The sequence below is a fragment of the Triturus cristatus genome, chromosome 5_2 (genome assembly GCF_964204655.1).
Source record: "Triturus cristatus chromosome 5_2, aTriCri1.1, whole genome shotgun sequence".
In the NCBI taxonomy this organism is placed as follows: Eukaryota; Metazoa; Chordata; class Amphibia; order Caudata; family Salamandridae; genus Triturus; species Triturus cristatus.
The window spans coordinates 392653122-392668878 of NC_140588.1; the positions used below are offsets into that span (position 1 = coordinate 392653122).

Consider the following 15757-nt stretch of genomic DNA (forward strand, 5'->3'; position numbering starts at 1 on the left):
CTCTTGACCAACACAGTAGATCCTAAGCTGCTTCAAAGCTCCATCCCGCAGCTGGATAAAGTTGCCGTAATTACTGTCACAGATACTCTTAAGCTTCTGATGACAGCAAAATCAGGCTCACCATTTGATCCCTGCCCTCTCTCTATACTTAAACTAGCACCCGAGCCAGTTACGCTAACTTTGACTTCCATCATTAATGCTATGTTTAAGGAAGGGTATTTTCCCAAAACATGGAAAACCGCATCTATAATGCCCCTATTGAAAAAACCAAGCCTGGATCCCAAAGACTCAAATAATTTTAGGCCTATTTCCAGACTCCCACTCCCTGCGAAAATCACAGAAAAAATCTTGAACACACAACTTAGTATATTCCTGGAAGAAGCCCAGGTATTAGATCCCACTCAGTATGGTTTTCGGGGGGGGGGGGGTCACAGTACGGAGTCTGCGCTTCTGAAATCCACTGAAGGAGTTAGGTGTATATTAGATCTGGGAGGAAAGCTGCCATGGTTATGCTGGACCTCTCGGCGGCCTTTGATACGGTCCATCATGTTTTATTGATAGACCGGCTGCAAGAGGGGGAAGCCGAGGTCGCATAATAAAATTAGCAGAGGCTTTGAAGCCTCTAGTCTTGGTATGCAGCTTAACTAGCCATACTGCTGGAGAAGGTGATAACACCTCCTGCTAGAGCAGGCATTGTTCCTTACCTCCTGAGAACGTTGGCTCTCACCTGCAGGGAGGTCACAAATGCATCTGTGGCAGCAGGCTGGAAGGGTCTAGTCAGCCAACACACTAGCAGACTAGTAAGGTTTCAGGGGACACCTCTAAGGTTCCCTCTGGGTGCAGGTCATAATAAATTTAGTACTTGGTTCAGTTTGGATTTATTAAGACAAACACAAGTCTTTTCAGTGAAGCTATAATGTAGCTGTGGAACTCCTAGTGACCAGTGCACAGTACATATAGATATGATGCTTCTCTGTTCACTTTTACCATCTAGTAATTGAACTGGACAGCACAGGGGCATATCTGCTCACAATTAGATTGTACTTGTTTTAGGGGAAAGAGCACTGACACTAAAGTCTGGTTAGCAGGCCTCACTTCACTGTCAGAATTTAAAACCAGCATCTAGTAGTCAAGAAGTGGGCAAACGAGCGCAACACAATTCCAGCTTCCTACAGTGCCATAGTCCTGTGGAAGTGTGGGACTCCCACAGCCAGTTCCTGCATTGCACCCTCCATGAGCAATTAACCCTCCTCTTAGCACTCCGTCCCCCCATTTCACACAACACAGCCATCCTTGCACTGTGACCGCGACTTGTGGCCACCGCACTGTGCATGGCCATTTGCTGTTTGCAGCAGACTTGGGTCAGGCACAGTGAAAGGCCTGCAGCCTGGCTCTACTGCATGCCCTCTGAAAACCACCACCATACTGCGCATCCTATGACTGTATACAGCTATCCGGCGACCAGGCCCTTTGCCCCGCCCTCCACAGATGCCAAACCCCACTGCGCCCATCCTTTGGTGGATACTGCCTGCACCCACACCTCCGGGAGCAACTAACCCCATTGCGCACAGCTTTTGGCTCCCCCACCCTCTGTGAGTGATCCACCCCGTTGCACACAGTGCAGGAAGTCTTGCGTCCCAACTCCGGCAGGCGACCAACCTCACTATGTAGGCATTAGGGATGTGGAATTCCTATAGCCCGACGTCCAGGACATATTGTTTGGGGTCAAGGGCAACAAGTTTTAATGTGCATTTTGTCCTTGGGACAAGCAGGCCCAACCCCCAGCAGCACAAACCCTTTGGCTGCCAGTTTGCAGTACCACATTAAGGATCAGGGAAAGGAATTGCCTTCAGTTAAGTTAATATTTGTGTGCATATGTTAATGCTGCTCAAACTTGTATTTATGGTTCATTAATTGAAAGCCTTTATTATTAGGGCGAGCGCTCTCAGTAAATGTAAGTTCTGACTGCACTACTGACAGTGGTTCCAATATAAAAATGTGTACACACTGTTTCAAAGTTTAGCAATATGAGGCTATGCAAAATGCTCCCAGAATGCTCTGATTAGATGCAAATATTTGCAGAAGCTTGAAAGCAAGATTAATGATTCTTTGCTTTCAATATAAAATGTTCCTAAAAGATGAAAGTAGGAAAACATTTTTTTTTGCTAAACTACTGTAAAAATTCAGGTACCATTTCTTTGCAGCATCATTTAGTAACATGTGTTGATGCATGCTAGTATTTTCACAAAATATTTATATTAGAAAATCAGTGTAACCAGTTTCAATAAGATTTTGGGAAAAATAAACAAGCATTGGAAAAGCCAGTAGGTTTGAAATGATGGTCAGCTTTTTAGTTTTGGCAATGCGTGACTTGTTTTGGCATGGTTTTTGTAAAACTTTATTGATGTGAGAGCTGCCAGACCCTCAACATTATAACAAACATTGGCAAAAGCAAAAATTGTTTTTGGTCTAAAAAAAGCACATGCTGCACATTAGTTACTGGAACTGAACAAAACTAGTTTGTGTGCCGATATGCTCCTTGTGAAAGAGCAGAATGCTGTCACTCACCGTGAAGCCAGCCGATAAAGAGAGAGTGCGCTAATTTTAAAAAACACAAAAGGTCATGGTTAAAGCCAGACCAAATTAGGGGCCCAATTATTAAAGAAAGTCTAAAAAGTGCACCCTTGGTATATGTCCTTGCATTAAGGGCAGCTATATGGCTTTCGTGAATTCACAAGAATTTACAGCAGTAGGGCAACAAATAGTACTCCTAGAAAATATTTGTGAACTGCATTTTAGCATCAGCAAATATGCATGTGTAGATTTGCTCATGTGAAAACCTGAGTGTTTGCAAGTTTATTTTCCCTCCAACCTCTTTTTTCCCAACTCTGGAAGAAGGTTTACATCTGCCATTGTCAGGAATACATTTCCAACATTTCTCAGTATTGGAAAAGATTAAAGAAGAGTTGTTGAAAACCCTTAAAACATGCAAGTTAGTAGGTTTGCACAGACTCAAAAGGACATTCCAACCCTGGAACTATTGTTTACCACTACCTTCAGTCCCAGAATGTAGATCTGCGGAAACGTAGCAACATAAAGGGATTGCTAGTATTCAAACACTACTATGGTATGAGCCCTGGCATAATCAGAGAGGCTATATAAGAGCTCTTATATAATGAGATTGCTGCCATAATTTGTTGCCACACAACATGGCACCAAAGGGACAAGTGGATTTTGTTACAGGACAAGTAGATTTATGAAGCAACCTGCCCCATGGACAAGTAGATATTTTAATAAATTCCACACCCCTGCAGGCATTGCACCAGACTTCTGCAGACGCCCAACCCCACTGCATCAGCGACAGGCCATGGGGCCTGGCAGGCCCTGCAATGTGCCATCCCAAGGGCACAATCTCACTGCAGATGGCCATGAGCCATACGCAGAAAGGGCAGAGTGCAGGCACCACGACTTGACCTCCACAGACATCCGACTGCTGCACACAGTCTTCAGCCAGGCACAGCAGAATAAGGACAAAGGCCCCGGCCCTGCGTCCCACCCGCTTCAACGCCACTGCTCTTCGCCTCCATTATGTCCCACGAATCCGGGTGAAAATATGAAAACTGTTAGCATCCTTGTTTCTGTCTTGGTATGTCAAGTTTTATGTAGATCAGTCAAACTGAAGCAAATTAAATGGGGGTTTACAAAATATTTGTTTTGATGATAACTTTGGTGCCTTATCCCAGATTTGCGCAAAATTTGGCACTCTTATATCCGCTTACTCTTGATATATTGCGTTTCATACAAATCTATCAAGAAGGGGCAGCGTTAAATAGTGAGGGTGTCAAAAAATGTTCATTTGCAAAGTATTTTACACTTGTTAATGAATTGTCATGACACTTGATAGGCTATTATCACGTTGAAACTTTGAGAATGCCAAGGACCCCCTGTAAGGTGTATAAAGCAATTCCTAGGACAGGGTAACAACCATTGTGAGTAATAAATTCCTAGGCAATCAGGTAAATATAAATACCACAGTAAATGTATTTTTGAAGCAAACAAACCGTTTCTCTAATAAAGCACAGTGTACCAACTCACAATTGTAAAAAAACTTTTTTTCTTTATTATAAAAGAAAGCTAATCTTTTTTTTAAAAACCTAAGGCCAATAAAGTGCATAAATAAAAAAGATTTACAACACATCAATTATTAAAATCTAATATGACTGGTCATATTCTAAATTTATAGAATATACCATTTAGCTTTAATATAATAGCAACAAAAAAGAAATAAATATACAATAATGACACTAATCAACAATTCATTAAGACACAATGCGGTTGTGGATCCTCTTCGCGCGTTTCGGCGCTTTAGCGCCTTCGTCAGGAAAGCCACACAATTTTCCTGAAAACAATTGAGAGGTACACTGGATTTATATTTACATTATTATAATTTTGTAACATACAACAAACTATATAAGTAATTTAGAATTAGCTCTTCTAAGGGTAAGACCAATAGGTTTCATCTGTATACAGAAATACTAAATTAAGAAAATAGAAAAGATGTAGAGTGATAGTGAACTATGTAATGAACGTTACCTAGCAAATAGACATAAGCCCTATATTGGGTGATTAATAGAAAAAACATTAGCACAAAATTAAGAGAGTAAACTTGATTGATAGGAAGCCAAGATGGCCAAAGTGTTTTCTATTAGTAATGATACAAGAAAAAGAAGAAAATAAAGGAAACAGAAAATAAGTTTGCTTATTTATAGCTGAAAGCTGAAAACCTTTGTTTATGAGGAGTTCTATTGAAGATATATAGGATTACTAAAAAGGGAAAAATAAGAGTGAATAGACTGATCACATATGGGTTTATAAGTCTGTAATAATGGAGTAACTAAAACCTCAATTAAAGGACGTTGAATCCAGTGCAGGAATCTCAAGTTTCAAGCAGATAGGGCAAATGTAAAGCATGGGTAAAAAAAAAAAGTTTTTGGATAATATCTTTGGGGCCGTATCATGGACAGCTATGAAACTGGAAAGAACCTTAGTATGTTCTCCCTACTCTTACTATAAGAAGTTTCATATAATTCCATCTACAAGGGGGCATAGTCCAGTCTCTAGTGGGAAAGGGGCACAAAAGTGTTTTTTTTTTTGCTAACCTGCAATTGAAAACCCAATGTGCAGAGGCTTTAAACATGTGTCGAACCGATTATTTGCAGGGATTGGCCTGTAGCTTGGCACAGTATTTTATTTGTGGACCCCGTTTTAAGTGGCGCTTTTATTATAAATGTAGTTTCACTGAACGTCTGCAAACATTAGTGCAAGGACTGTCTGCATTATAACGGGCCAGCTATCTTTTAACCCTTTCAAGCCTACTTGTAAATTATTGCAATTCTGTTTTCTTGAGAACTACTGAACGGATTTACATCAAACCAAGCGATAGTACTTCTGAGTAAAGTTTTGCCTTCATTCCAAGATTGCTATAAATCTCTCCAGGATTTCTTTCTGTTGCACTAAAATTTCTATGGGAGTTAATAGGGGAATTGCTGCGTTTTGACCACCCTTTTATGGGTTTTTATGAAACTCAAAATATAAAAAGTAAAATAAACACAGTATGTGTCTGTCAAGCATTGCACAAATCTATAAAACTGTGCCAAAGTTCTTAGCAAATAAAGGTATTTTTCCCCGTTCTCAGATCTGCTAGAAATCTGAGATTCTTGACTTGGGCTTCATGAGTTGAGAGCCTTTCAACAGAAGATGTATCATAATCAATAGCTGCCGAATTTCATATGGAGTCATCAAACAATGCTATTTTTACTCGCAATTTAACCTTCCTTTGAGAAGAACGCATCCGTTGGCAAATGTGCGCAAATTTAAAAATACAAAAGATAAGCTAAACATGCAAAGTATTTGCTGCATTTTAAGCACATTTGTCAAACAGCACTAAAGTTATGAGTAAATTACCAGTACAGTTTTCCAACAGTCAAGAGATCTCTAAAATGTAACCTCTTTATGCCCAACCAATGCTGCTCAAACTGTTGAGCTGACTTGCATCAAACCAGCAAAAGCACAATCCTCGAGTTAAGTCTTCGTGCCATGTTTGGTGTATTTTTGTTCAGCTGTTTTCTCTTTGCGCAATTGTTCCTATGGGAATTAATATGGGAAATCAGACTTTTTTTGCCAACCACGTTTATTTGCCCCCACTTGATTAATACTAATAAGTGCAAAACTTTCAATGAAGGACCAAAAGAGAATAAATTAGTTTTTGGAAAGTTTCATGCAGGTTTGTCATACAGTTTCGACATCAGGTTGTTTGATTAAAACAAAAAAATATGCCTCCAAATGGTTCCCCATCAATTTCAAAATGTCTGTAGAAGACCATGAAAATCGACAGCATAAAGCTGCTAGCCCATGTAAAGCAAAATAAACTGAGTGCTAGACTATCTGATTTAACTGTTAATTTTTGGACTCGATCAATGCAACCACACATGCCTGGCTTAAAATCCTTAACCGGCAAGCGCACTTCATATTCTATTCTCCCGCGACCCCCATTTCTTGGTGTGAGTGGCTTCCAATCCTCACCACACCTGACATGGTAGCGGCTTTACACTCTCTGGGATAGACACAATAGGAGACTTCTTTACTGAGGGACTAGGTAAACCTTGGGCTGACCATTTACTGACCGAACCAACGCCACCTCTCCTCACCACTTTCCACTATTATAGGGCTAGAAGTTCACTGCCGGATTTCCTTGGGGACGAGCTACTGGAACCCCCGGACGTCTTGTCTTTCACTGCTTTATTGCGTGCTGACTCCCCTAGGAGCATAGTCGCCTGTATATACTCAGACACGAGCTGCGCCGTAACCACTACGTCAAAGCTAGACATGAGTGGCAAACAGACTTAGAACTAGATATAGATGACATGTGGAAATACTGCTGCAAAGCCAATAGACGCATTTCACTTAACGGTAGGCACCGATGGATAAAATTCTAATTCCTTAATCGAATCTATTGTAATCCGGTGCGCCTGCACAGATTTGGCCTACGTGATACGCCCACTTGTGAGATGCGGGGAGGGTGAGGCCGACTTTATACACCTAGCGTGGCTCTGCCCTGCTATCACCAACTTTTGGCAACAAGTGTTTACAGAACCAAGCACAGTCACGCAGGTGGAGATTCGCCCTGACCCACTACTGGCTCTCCTCGGATATTCCAAACAAGTGTTGAAACCCATCAGACGCTTGGTGGATATGGCCCTCCTGGTCGCTAAACACGTTCTGGCAATGCACTGTTCCCGCGGCCCCCTCCCTCTCTGTCACAATGGGCTAGGGACATGTTGTATTCCAACACGCAAACGGAAGCATATAGTGAACTGCTCCCACCCCGCAATTGCCCAAAGAATTTTTGGAGCTTATAAACAACTTACACCGAGACACGGTCTAGAGCACGTGCTGCACAATCCCCCCCACCCCCACCGAAGGGTCACAACAGTCATGATGGGATTTCTGGATATTGGGAAGTGCCGGTCGAGGTGTGCTGCAGTCTCCACACTATTATGCTCCTTACTACAGGTGTTGTTGAATACCTTTGGATATCATTGTGTGTATTTCTCCTTTGTGTTTTTGTTTCTCTTCTCTTTACAGCTTGCTTATGACCCTGAAGACCGTATTTCTGAGAGTATTATATTTTTGATTTCCCTTTGTCCTATTTACGAGTTGGTAGATTATTTTGTCTTTTGGTTTGATTTATTTGCATAAAATGGAAAATAAAATATATATATTAAAAAAAAAAATCAAACCTTTTTTATGGCCAGACACACATTTCGTCCCATACAAGAGACTGCAATAAAAGGTGTAAACACCACCAATAGGTGAAAAAGTAGACTGAGTACTCCGAGTAGCTTGTACTTCTTCAGCAACAAAGAAAGATCAAAATTTCACTGTATATTTTGTAAGTCTCATGTCTGCTGATTAACGTTTTTCTGTGTTTTTTGTAGTTGAGGAATGTGGCTCAAAACCCAAAAAGAAAAAACAGAAGATTCAGTTTACTGAAACTGAGAAAACTGACAAACCAGAAAAGAGCAGCCACGACACAAAGGAAAACGAGAAAATAGGGGCACAAGAGAAAAAGAGGAAAACAAAGAAAAAACAACCGGCTGGAGAATAACTTTTTTCTTAATTGACAATCATTCATATATAAATAAGAACCGTTTTTATTTCGTATTTATGCAATATCTTCGTTTTATTTCAGCAGTGTCCATCTTGCTCTCCTTGGCACATTGTCATAGTTTCACTTTGTTTAGGGTGAAGAAGCAACTGCAGATTAAAGTATCATCACATTTGTACGAATGTTCCATAGTGTGGAGAAAGTTAATGTAACTTGAAAACACTTGTATATACTGTAGTCTAACCGTACACCTATATCAGAACGCTTTACAAATCTTTTTTCTTTTATATATGGCTAACTTTTGTGCAGGGCAGCTAGACCCTTCTTGTGTTCCATCAGGCAGATCCGTACTCTGTTCCGAATACCGGCCTCACTAAAACCAAGTTACTAATAAAATCCACCTGTTTGAGAGTGTATGGTTTGAGAGAACAAGCATGCATGTATCCAGTCCTTTGTCGTCATGCATTTTTTTTTCTGACCACCCACAGAAATGTAGATTTAGTCAGGCGTTCACACTTTAACTCTGAAGTACCCTGCTCACCAGTGCAGATAGAGGCTGAAACCAGATGCAGAAAACGTTGATGGCTTAGTAGGTGAATATACTCTTAGACTGAGGAAAAGGCTGCTGGTGCAACTTGAAGACCATGTACACTGCCTTGAGTACAGATGAACCGCTTTACTCAGAAATGAGCCGGAGTTCAGTTATCAAGTATGTTGCTGTGAGAAGCTTTGGTTTTTAGAAACTGCCAACCCCGAATGAGTGAGACTGTTGCCTGTCTTGCCAAACTAACTGAGAGAATGCCATCTCTGCAAACAGTGAGGATTTCCCATGATCTCCTACCAAACCAGTGCTGCTTAATTCAAGCTTGAAAAGGAAAGACAGAAAGAGTCGTCCCTGGTTTACCCTGTGGAGGAAATACAAGTTGAACTGCACTCCATTTGGATATCTGCCTGAAAGAATGTGCTCTAAAACGGACTGTGTAAAAATATCTCCTGCCAGTGACATTGAAGTCTTGATCTGCTGTGCAAAGCCTGCTGTCCACTGTGGGAGGAGTTCAGTTTGACTAGTATAATGCTAGCATTATGTCTAGTCCTGTTAGGTAAGTGATCTGAAGTGCCACACAGCTATACTGAATTGGACCCAGTCACTGAAACAAAGTCTCAGACAACTGTAAGAACTTCTTATAAAACTGCTTTTTTGTGAGTTTTGTCAACTGGTGAAAGCATTATGCAAGTAAACGTCCGCTTTCGTGGACTTAACATACCTGTTGGAACCAGTAGCATTTATATAACAAAGATGCAACATTCTTCCATAGAAGAGCCTTCTTGTCTTTATAGCCTTTTTTCTCCTCAAAGTGGGTTCTTGGAGCGTTCAAATGGTGTGCATCCTGTGTTGAATTTTCTTCACAGAATGCATCCTCAAGCTGAGACCCTCTGGATCCTATACACAAGTTTCTTAAGTTAGCAAATGGAAACCAACACACTCAATCTCAAACGTCTACGTGATTATGTGCACATTCGGGTAGACCTCGCTTGGACATCAGCTTTAATTTGTTTGTTAATTCTGGAAAACAAAATAGTCACAGGAATATCACAATATGATCCGCTCATGTGACTCTTTGCACATACAAATATGACCACATCAAAAAGGTACATAAACGGTTGTCACCCCAATAATGCTTTCAATTTCATTCTCCTCAAAACCAGGCAAAAGTGATCGTTTTTGAGAGACCACTTCCATATAAACAAATGCATACTTTCTAACATTGGACATTTTCTGTAGTAGAATTCCAATGCTTTAAAGAGTTGGAAGCAAGTTAAGTTCCCTGCCCAATCTGGATAAACCGTTCTGCAAAGGAGACCAGATTTCACGAAATAAATGTTCTCCACCTATTTGTATTGTTGTTTATTGTTTACAGGATAATTAAAAAGTTCATGCATCCGTTCATCAGAACTACACTATTGTGGGCATAAAATGTTATGTTCGAGGCATATGAGCTGCAGATCACACACTGAGGATAAGATCGCCATCTGGTGTTGGGCTCGGATGATTGCAGGTTGTTGTCGTCTTCGGAAGAAGCCTTTGGTCACGATGTTGGTGACTCCTCCCCTGGACAACAGTGCGCATGGGCATCCACTCCATCGTCAGATTGTTTTTTTCCGCCATTGGGTTCTGATGAACTTTTTTCCGCTCCTGCAGAAAACTTTCAACAATCGATTTACTTCTTCAATCTTTTTTCAATCGACATCGAAATCATCTCGGACCGGTTCCGGAAGCGGCTGATGGACAGGACACCCTTCAAGAAATGCCCCCGGTGTGGAGCGAAGTTCCCCCACAGTGATCACCAGGAGGTTTGCAACCTCTGCCTGTCGCCGGAACACGAGTCGACCTGTCCAGCTTGTTCCGCTTTCCGCTCCAAGAAGACCCTCCGGGACCGAAGAGCTCGACGCCATATTATGGCCAAACCAGCTCCAGAACCGGAGGACATCTTTGCTCAGGATGTTCCTGAAGATGACACCGAAGATCTCGACATCGTGTCCGAGGCCGTCGATTCCGATGACCTCATCACTCCAGGGCGGCGTGTGAGTACCAACCCCCCTGACCCTGCCCCATCCAAAAAGACATTGGTCAAGACTCCGCCAGCTGGGCCCAGTCGAGACCGGAAATCCTCTTCAGAAGCCCCGCCCTCGGGCCCGGCTCCGAAGACATCTAAGCCTGTAGGTGGCTCGGGCTCGAGCAAACCTCATGTGATTGTGCCTATAACGCCTTCGGCACCGAAAACTCCACTGTCTGCACCGAAACAGGCTCCAAGAACGAAATCTCCTTCGGCACCGAAACGTTCCTCGGCACCAAAGTCTCCACCGGCGCCGAAACGTTCTTCGACATCGATGCCTAAAAGTCCATCGGCACCGAACTTTCCTTCGGCACCGAAAAAATCATCGGCACCGAAGAACCAATCGACGCCGAAAAATCCATCGACGCCGAAACCTCTGTCGGCACCGAAAAATCCGTCGGCACCGAAAACTCCGTCCACACCGAAAAAAGTTCATAAAGACCCGAAACGGTCATCACCACCACCGCCTTCGGAGCCAGATGAACTTTTTCGCCCAGATCCTACTCAAAAGCGGATCTACATCAATCCCGAAACCGGACATGTGACTGCCGTCCCATACAAGAAACGGAAGCTGGACATCACACCACCTCCAGCTCCCATACGGAAGATGGACTGTGCTACTTCACCACTTCGTCCTTCCTCACCTTTATTACCTCCTAACCCATCCCCCCCTCCTCCTCCTCCTCCTCCTCCTTCTCCTTTACCTTTACCTTTACCATCTCCCTATCATTCACCTCCTCCACAGGATGATAATGATGACATAGGGGTAGGGGCGGACCCTGATGTATTTAATGATCCTGTTGATCCAAACGACCCTTTTACGTTCCCAGACACAGCGCCCGTAGATGACTTGTCTTATCCAATACCTGACATGCCTGACCCCACTACCTACCCCTCCAAGCCATCCCCCCCTGATGACCACTTAGGGTTTGGCCAACTTATAAATAGGGCAGCAACATTCCACGGCGTAACAATGCACACAGACGCCCTTGAAGAGGACTTTCTCCTCGATACCTTTGAGCAGTCACAAAAAACTGTTCACATACTGCCCATGATCAAAGGGGTTATAAAGCATGCTACTGAAGTCTTTAAAGACCCTGTTCGAGCTAGGGTTCTCAACCCACGCATCGAAAAAAAGTACCGACCAGCCCCGCAAGACCCTGCATACATTAAGGCCCAGCTCCCTTTAGACTCCTTGGTCGTATCAAATGCCAGGAAGCGCGTTAACTCACAGACAACTGGAGAAATGCCTTCCCCAGACAAGGAGTCTAAGCTTTTAGAGGCCTCAGGCAAACGGGTCGCCGCGCAGGCGGCTAACCATTGGCGCATTGCGAATACCCAGGCCCTGTTAGCCCGGTATGATAGGGCGCACTATGACCAACTTGAGGACCTTCTGCAACATTTGCCTGAACCCTTTAAGTCCCAGGCCTCTGACCTTATCCAAGAAGGCAAATTAATATCTAATGCCGCCGTTAAATGCGCCTTAGACGCGGCAGATACTGCTTCTAGAGCGGTCAATACTAGCGTCTTACTCAGACGACATGCCTGGCTCCGTATTTCCGGTTTTAAACCGGAGGTTCAAACTGCAATTCTGGCTCAACCTTTCAACCAAGAGCAGTTATTTGGCCCTGCAGTGGATACTGCATTGGAGAAAATGAAAAAGGATAATGAAACTGCCAAGTCTATGGGAGCACTGCAGTCTCCTCAAAACCGGGGTTCCTTTCGTCGCTCCTTTTATAGAGGAGGCTCCAAAAACACGGGAACTGAGACCACATCCACCTTTAAAAATTCGGGACAAACATCCCCTAACAGAGGATATTTCCGTGGAGGTTATCGGGGAAACAATAACCAAGGTCGAGGGCGGGGCAACAACAATAACACCCGCACCTCCCCAGCCACTAAACAGTGACTTGCCACCACTCCCCCCAGACCATTCCACTCCAGTCGGGGGGCGGCTCCAACAATTCCTACCTGTCTGGACTTCCATCACCATAGACAGGTGGGTAAGACAAATTATCCAGTCTGGCTACTGCCTCGAACTCATACAATCCCCCCCAAACATACCGCCCAAACAACGTCCAATGTCCTCACATCATCTCTCTCTCCTCAAACAAGAAGTTCAATCCCTGTTACAAAAACATGCGATAGAACCAGTCCCCCTTCAACATCAGGGAACAGGAGTATATTCTCTATACTTCCTCATTCCCAAAAAGGACAAAACACTAAGGCCCATACTGGATCTCAGACTACTAAACCAGTATATACATTCGGATCATTTTCATATGACCACCCTCCAACAAGTCCTCCCACTTTTACAACAGGGAGACTTCCTTGCCACATTAGACCTCAAGGACGCATACTTTCACATCCCTATGCATCCCGCTCACAGAAAATATCTACGATTTGTGGTAGATGGGCAACACTATCAATTTACAGTTCTCCCATTCGGAGTAACAACAGCACCCAGAGTGTTCACAAAGTGCCTAGCAGTCGTGGCAGCGCACCTCAGAAGACAACAGATCCATGTCTTCCCCTATCTGGACGATTGGCTCATAAAAGCCAATACACACCAAAAATGCGTTCTCCACTCTCATCGCACGATTCAAACTCTCCACGATTTGGGATTCACTATCAACTACCCCAAATCCCACCTACAACCTTCCCACTTACATCAGTATCTAGGAGCGACCATAGATACATCCAAAGCCATTGCTTATCCCAGCACTGCCAGGATAGCCAGTATACAAAATCTCTTCTCTCAATTTCAAACTCATCCATCTCTTCCAGCAATAGTGTTCATGCAGCTCCTAGGCATGATGGCGTCATGCATCTCCATAGTCCCACACGCACGACTTCAAATGCGTCCCTTACAGGAATGTCTAGCACAACAGTGGAACCAAGCTCACGGACAACTTACCGATCTGGTGTTGGTGGACAGTCGCTCACTTCGCTCACTGAAATGGTGGAACACCATCAACCTGTCCAAAGGGTGACCGTTCTTAGAGCCTCTTCCACAAGTTGTGCTAACTACCGATGCATCTCTCACGGGGTGGGGAGCCCACCTCCTTCACCATACCACTCAGGGCAGATGGACCAGCCAACAAAAACTGCTCCACATCAACCACCTGGAACTCTTAGCAGTGTTCCTAGCACTCAAATCCTTTCAGGTACACCTAAAGAACAAAACTGTCCTCATACGCACAGACAACATGACGACAATGTATTATATACAGAAACAGGGAGGGACACATTCTCTCCAACTGTCCCAACTGGCACAGCAAATCTGAAGATGGGCAATTCCCCAAAACATCTACCTGTTAGCAGAACATCTCCCAGGGATCCACAATCAGGTGGCCGACCTCCTGAGTCGCCATACACAGCAGATCCACGAATGGGAATTACACCCCAAGGTTCTACTCCCCTTCTTCCAAAAATGGGGACAACTAGACATAGACCTGTTCGCCACTCCCGAAAACACAAAATGCCCAACCTTCGCCGCCAGGTTTCCACACCCACAGTCGAAGGGCAATGCCCTATGGATGAACTGGTCAGGCAGATTTGCGTACGCTTTTCCGCCTCTCCCACTAGTTCCATTTGTGGTACGCAAACTGAAACAACAGTCGCTAACACTAATACTAGTAGCTCCCACTTGGGCACGTCAACCGTGGTTCAACACACTTATGGAACTATCTTTAGTTCCACATCAAAGGCTACGCCTCTCCCCGGATCTATTAACCCAGAACCATGGAGAAATCAGACACCCAGATCCTCAAACACTGAACCTAGCGATCTGGCTCCTGAGGTCTTAGAGTTCGGATACCTCAATCTCCCTCCAGACTGTATGAATATCATAAAGGAAGCCAGACGACTTACTACTAGAGCGTGTTATGCCGCGAAATGGAAACGATTTGCCATCTACTGCGCTAATAATCACATACATCCATTGGATGCTTCCATCCAAAACATCATTTGCTATCTACTACACTTGCAAAGATGCAATCTAGCGTATTCCTCTATATGTTTACACCTAGCAGCTTTAGCAGCCTACTTGCAAAATAGGCAACACCTGTCCCTTTTTAAGGTACCAGCCATCAAAGCGTTTATGGAAGGTCTCAAAAGAATTCTTCACCCAAGATTACCACCTTCCCCAGTGTGGAATCTCAATGTGGTTCTAACAAGACTTATGGGTCCCCCATTTGAGCCTATGCACAAATGTGAATTACAATTCCTAACATGGAAGGTAGCTTTCCTTATCGCAATCACTTCCCTACGAAGAGTAAGTGAAATACAAGCCCTTACACTAGAGGAACCTTTCTTACAACTACACCGTAACAAAGTGGTTCTTAGGACAAACCCTAAATTTCTCCCAAAAGTGATTTCCCCTTTCCACCTTAACCAATCAGTAGAGCTACCAGTCTTTTTCCCAAACCCAGACTCCGTAGTTGAAAGGGCCCTACACACCTTAGATGTCAAAAGAGCCTTGCTTTATTACATCGACAGGACGAAACCTTTTCGAAAGACAAAACAACTCTTTGTTGCTTTCGCACCACCACATAAAGGCAATCCCATCTCCAAATCCGGTATAGCCCGGTGGATAGTTAAATGCATCCAAATATGCTATCAAAAGGCTAAACGTACACTTACAGTTCCCCCTAGGGCGCACCCCACGCGTAAAATAGGGGCTTCTATGGCCTTCTTAGGTAACATTCCCCTAGAAGACATTTGCAAAGCAGCCACGTGGTCTACCACGCATACCTTCACTAAACACTACTGTGTTGATGTGCAAGCCAAACAACAGGCCTCAGTGGGCCAGGCTGTCCTAAAAACTTTATTTCAAACTGCTGCAACGGATACAGGCGACCACCGCTAAGGGGAAGCACTGCTATACAATCTATCCTCAGTGTGTGATCTGCAGCTCATATGCCTCGAACGGAATATGCTACTTACCAGTATGCATCTGTTCTTGGCATGTAGA

At 43.7% G+C, this 15757-nt stretch overlaps 1 protein-coding gene across 2 annotated transcripts in view; it reads left to right on the forward strand.

Annotated features, from left to right (window-relative positions):
• PAK1IP1 (PAK1 interacting protein 1) overlaps nt 1-8617 on the forward strand; it is a 137526-nt gene extending 128909 nt beyond the window's left edge. Inside the window, exon 10 of one of the 2 annotated variants that reach the window (XM_085607265.1) lies at nt 7998-8345. In XM_085607265.1, the coding sequence (XP_085463391.1) occupies nt 7998-8167 (170 nt within the window). In that variant the 3' untranslated portion in view covers nt 8168-8345. Of the gene's footprint in view, nt 1-7997 lie in introns of both variants that reach the window. The other variant, XM_085607264.1, reaches the window with a different exon arrangement.
• The last annotated feature ends 7140 nt before the right edge of the window (nt 8618-15757 follow it).